We start from the raw sequence: 5,952 nt of genomic DNA on the forward strand, positions 1-5,952 counted from the left end.
TAAAATAACCTACTGGAAGCTCTGTAGTTTTGCTGTATAGGCCTATAGATAAAAATATTAAAATTACAAACACACAACATTTTGAGTTACTTCCATTTCTGAAAAGGCCTAGTAATTGATGTTATAAATACACCTGATTTTTGTTTTAATTATCCATGGTACATAAAAAAACAACAAAAAACATTTGCAATCAAGACAAAAAAGCCAGAAGTGAATTTAACTAAACCAGATTTGGCCCAGACTCTGTTGCTATCTGTGAAGCCAAGCATAAGAATAGCCTACTAATGTAAATTTGTTAACCCACAGTAACAAATTTTAACAGATCAATCGCATATTTTCGTTTGTTGCATGCTTTTAAAAACACTTTTTTTTTTTGAGGAAAATAAAAAAAAGATACGTCTCGTATAAGTTGCATTTCCAGAAATAATAACGGCAGGCCTAATAATGTTGTAATGTACCAACTTTATAAACACTATAGGATAATTTAGTTCCCCTCACTTTACAACAAATCCTTTAAATTTAACCGTATCAGAACAGAATAAGAATTTAAAAATATATAATTCTAATGGATAAATATAATTGCTGAAAACATTTCGCTTTTAATCTGTGTATTTAACAGCCTGGGAAACCTTCCCAGGGCAGTACCTTGCCTCACCGACTAAAATCAGGGCGCCCACTACGGAGACGGCACCAGAGGTGAGGGGGCACAGTGACCGAGGTGGCCGGGCCGGGCCCCCTCAGCACCCCCTGTGGCGCCGACGCTGCCTGGACCACAAAACTAGTCATAAGGGTAATTTTTATTTTATTTTTATTGAGTGCATCATCTGAAATTTTGTTAAGATAGGACAATATTTGGCCGAGATACAACTATTTGAAAATCTGGAATCTGAGGTTGCAAAAAAATCTAAATATTGAAAAAATCATCTTTAAAGTTGTCCAAATTATGTTCTTAGCCATGCATATTACTAATCAAAAATTATGTTTTGATATATTTACAGTAGGAAATTTACAAAATATCTTCATGGAACATGATCTTTACTTAATATCCTAATGATTTTTGGCATAAAAGAAAAATCGATAATTTTGACCCATATCTATTGCTACAAATATACCCGTGCTACTTGTGACTGGTTTTGTGGTCCAGCATCACATATGCATTTTTATTTATTTTAGTCATCAACCATACAAAAATATTATGATAGATTATAAAAAATTGGAAAGCATAGATAACAAATTTATTTCAGGCATAACAGCTTATGCTTGTTCTAAAAAACCTTTATGTTCATTGTTCAGTGATAAACAGGCATTTTAAGGTGATGATTCCTAAAAAATAAACCACATCTTTAAAGGTAAAGAGATGGAAGCACTGATTTGAATATAATTTATTTAAAGTGCTGCTGTGTAGTCTTATTATCCTTTATCGCATCTACCACTCTCTCATTCTTCCTGACTGGCATTGATTATCCAGGGAGAAACGTGCAAAGAGCATAGAAATTTCCCACCAATTTCCCCCCTTCTCCCCCTTTCTTAACGCCTCTTATTGCTCTCTCAGTGCCTCTGGTACTTTTCTCTCATTTTCTTTCTCATCAAGCACACACCCTGTGTTATGGAGATTTTATTTCTCATCAAACACGCACACAAAGTGTTATGGAGATAAGCAGACGGTATAATGAGCTAATCAGCACAGAAATATTGCAGATCCATAACAATAGTAAAATCTAAGCATCTGCATCCATTGATTTGTAGTCCTGTGAGAGCATGTAGTACAGAAACTCTGACCTTGGAATGAAGCACACAGTTCTTTTTGCCATACTCACATAAATGTGCAAACATTCGACCACACACATACACACACAGTTTAACAAACAAATGCTCCATTTCAATCTTTTAATACACACAGTTATTTTTGTTTATTCTGTGCATTGCTTTTTTGTAGATTCATTTAACATTCTGTATTTCTTTGTAAACTGTACAGTACTTTTCACTAATTTCACTATTTCGGGGAATTAGGTATTGCAGCACTTCTTGTTGCATTCCTGTTCATCTGAATATCATTTTACATAAAAGTTTCTGCTAACTGGATCATTTAAACTGTATATTGTGTATGTGCATAAAGCTGTTGTATGCTGACTGGCAGCAGTTGCAGTACAATTTCACTCATGGGGTTAATAAAAACTGATATCTCTCTATCTATTTATACACTCACACTAACATAATCATATGTGCAGATGAAATGCAATTATGCATTCATATCATCAGTGTCTCACATAATTTGACGTGCAGTCTCACACCATCTCATCTGCTTCAAAGAATGTATTTGTTCTTTTCATTTCACACCATTCACAGTGAAAGATGATGTTTGTAAATGAGTAAAAAAACAATTTGCAGGTTCTTTCTATCATTTTCCAGAGGTTGTTGAAAAAGTAAAAGCTTTGCGGAATTATGAAAATGGAAAGAAATGTATTTAAATTGCATGCTTATTTTATACAGATGTGGACTTCATTAAACATAATGCAAATGAGAGTCTGACACAAAATAACATGTTCAGTGATATGACATGCTATACTACATTTTTCAGTTTTAAAGATAAAGGTAAAAAGATTTAGGATAAAACTGACCAATTTTAAAAAAAATCTTTAATTTAATTATCTTACCCGAACTTCAGTCAACTTCCGACTTAATGTTGGAGAGTCACCGGATGGTTCAGAGCATTGCTGAAGCTCCTCCCCTACCACCATCAGCCAATCAGTGAGCTCCCTGATTGTTTCCATGTACGTCTTATGTTCGAGAACAACGTCCTCTGACAACCTGACTCTCTCCTAAATAAGATAAAATATTAATTAACTCATTTAAATTTTAATATAAACACTCTAGATCAGTGGTTCCCAACCACGTTCCTGGAGGACCCCCAACACTGCATATTTTGTATCTCTCCTTTGTCTGACACACCCATTTCAGGTCTTGGAGTCTCTACTAATGAGCTGATGATCTGAATCAGGTGTGTTTGATTAAGGAGACATGGAAAACATGCAGTGTTGGGGGGCCTCCAGGAATGTGGTTGGGAACCACTGCTCTAGATAACTATTACACTGCAACTATCCTCTAAACATAAAGAATACATCACCTCTGATGCAGCTTTGACATCCTCAAACTGTGCCCTGAGGAGAACCATTTCTTCCTCCTTAAAGACGGGGTCACCGGTGCGTTTGTAAAGTTCAGCCGCACTCTCCTCCAGATAGCACAGAGCTCCCTGGTGGTCCTCCACATCTGATGACAGCAAGCGCAGTCTCTCCAACTGCTTTCGTTTCTCCCTGAGTCCAAGCTGGGGCTCAAGAGGACCTTTAACCTCCAGCCCTACTCCCTCCAGCCATCTCTGTAGCTGTGCACGAGACTCCACGAACAAATCCCACTGATTAACGGTCCATTCCAATCGACTAAAACACATAGGACAGATAAGAGGAAGAGAGATATGTGACCTTTTAAAAAATATTTTTAGATTTTTTATTCTTACAATCTGTACAGTATATATTATTCAGTATATTTAGCAATATAGATAGATAGCTAGATAGATAGATAGAACGATAGAATGATAGATAGAACGATAGAACGATGATAGATAGATAGGCAGATAGACAGACAGACACTTTTCCAATTCTGCAGCATGAACCCCATTATCAAACCATGACCGAATTATTTAGCAGATAATTAGAAAAAACAGCTCCATCATTACACCCTTGGTGTAAATTGAAACTGATAGAGCCAGATAACAACTTGGTTACCATAGTGATGATGAGTTTAATTGAATAAAAGCGCAGGTGCCTGGCACCTGCAGTCAAGCACACTTACCAATTTAAAAACAGACCACTATGCTCCCACTCTTATCACTCTTGACCAAAAATACCTTAATGGTCCTGATAATTATATTACTATTGATGTTTCCATTATTTTCATTTAAATGCAACTATCAATTGACCTAAACTTCTGCAATGATGGTCATTTAACAAGTTACCAACAGGTTACCTGTGGCAGCTCATAGCTCTCAAAAGCAGTGCCGCCCATGCGTCTTCAACTTCTTGAAGCTTAGAGCAAATCACTCCTCGTTCCACTTCTCCACTGTTCTTGATGACCAGCTCTGACTTCCCAGCCGCCATGTTGAGCTTTACCTCGCCCTCTCCCTTCATAAGCAGGATATCCTGGATGAGTGGAAATAAACACAAGTTACAGCTACTGTACAGATACAGACCAGCCATTCTAAAAATAGAACTTCCCCTTAAACAGTATTGGGGAAATGTCAGTTGAGTGTTACATGTAAACCATATTTAATGGGTGACAGGACAAAAATGGCCAAAAATACATAGGATAAGGAGTGGTATAAAAATACAGCTTATTTTACTTTAAAAAATAACAATGAAATGCAAATTATATTTTCATGACCTTATACAAAAATGATGTCTTTTCTTAAAAAAACCCAGTTCCTAGATCACAAAATTTGTGGATTTTTCAGGTTGTTGTTTCCTACACTTTTTCTGCATGTACCTGTGCTCGCTCAAGTTTCTCTTCCACTTCCTTTTTATTCCCCTCCGTGTTCTCCAGTTTCTCTAACTTCCTCTCAACAGCCTTCAGCCAGGTTTCCAGCGCCTTTAGTGCTTCCTCAAATGCCTGGTACTCCTGCAGGCTGCGGAGTCGACTCCTGGCCTCCTGCAGCAAAACCTCGTGGTTTGAGAGCAACTCCGCTGCCACACCATTCTCTGATCTAGATCCTCTCTCTGTTATGGTGAGAGAGGACTGACACAGACGCTCAAGAGATGCCCTGTGAAATAAAAGATAAAGGCAGCTCAGATTTATTCGTGATGGATACACAAGCATATGAACATACACGCGCACACAAAAATAATCACTTATATCTGGAACATTCTCCTCACACACATGCACACAGACTGTCCATATGTACCTCCTCATCAGCAGCTCTCTGTGGATTTCCTCCACTCTTCTCAGCTCTTCTGAGCAGTCGGGGGCTGCAGACTGACTCTCACTCCACAGAGGAGCATCTGTCTTCAGCCTCACCTCCAGCTGTTGCAGCCAGTCGCTCAGCTCCACCACACACGTTTCATACCTTAATAAGAACAAGTACACTTGATTTACCTTAAAATACTATGGAATCTGATTTAATTTCCATTCACAGTATAGTACATGGATGGTTAAATAGGTCATTGTCACATTGTACCACATGCAGGCTATGATATTGTGAAAGGGGTAACGCAATTGTAAACTGTAAATATCATGATTTTATGTAATAGGATCATTCCTACTATGTATTACATTTTCAAGTCCCCAACAAATGTCTTAACATATTGTCTAAAATAGTGGTTCTCAACAAGGGTGGCCTAATAAGTCTTAAAATTTTAAAAATGGCCAAAAATACAGGGGATAAGGAGTGGTACAAAAATATGACTTGTAATTTTACATTAAAAAACATTTTAAAATACAAATTCTATTTTATGACCGTATACAAAAGCAGCACATCAATCTTTTTTTATTTTTATTAAAATGTTGAAAAAAAACCCCACTAAAAATAAAGATGTAATTAAACTGACATCATATTTTGAGTTTATTTCTTTTTATCACAACAGAAGTACTAGAGGTACAGTACATATAAGTTTAGATAGTAGAGCCTTTCAAATAAATTCTCTAAAATATATTTAAAAGATGCAAATCATATTAGTTCTTTGTCACAATATCATAATTAGGTGAACATGGGGGGATTTTAAATTATTTCACTATTTGACTTGAGCAGATGTTACAATTTCATGCCATTTGCACAGGTGGTATAAACCCCAACTTCAAAAACTGATTATTTATTAATAAATACTGCAGGTGTTTCTTCTTTTCAATTCGTTTAATCTAACTTAAATTTTAACAGAACATTTTTGTCTTGGGTATATTGTTTTATAA

General features: G+C 36.4%; 1 protein-coding gene across 2 annotated transcripts in view; it reads right to left on the reverse strand.

The window, feature by feature from the left end:
* The window catches only part of LOC107659217 (nesprin-1-like), a 99,752-nt gene that overhangs the window by 75,828 nt on the left and 17,972 nt on the right, over window positions 1-5,952 (reverse strand). For both annotated transcript variants that reach the window (XM_016448085.1, XM_016448084.1), the window contains exons 32-36: window positions 4,952-5,113; window positions 4,537-4,810; window positions 4,021-4,193; window positions 3,125-3,434; window positions 2,655-2,819 (exon numbers count right to left, since the gene is read on the reverse strand). In XM_016448085.1, coding sequence (XP_016303571.1) covers window positions 2,655-2,819; window positions 3,125-3,434; window positions 4,021-4,193; window positions 4,537-4,810; window positions 4,952-5,113 — 1,084 coding nt within the window. The remainder of the gene's footprint in view (window positions 1-2,654; window positions 2,820-3,124; window positions 3,435-4,020; window positions 4,194-4,536; window positions 4,811-4,951; window positions 5,114-5,952) is intronic.

This window comes from Sinocyclocheilus anshuiensis, unplaced genomic scaffold, assembly GCF_001515605.1.
Source record: "Sinocyclocheilus anshuiensis isolate Anshui unplaced genomic scaffold, SAMN03320099.WGS_v1.1 scaffold423, whole genome shotgun sequence".
Classification (NCBI taxonomy): domain Eukaryota; kingdom Metazoa; phylum Chordata; class Actinopteri; order Cypriniformes; family Cyprinidae; genus Sinocyclocheilus; species Sinocyclocheilus anshuiensis.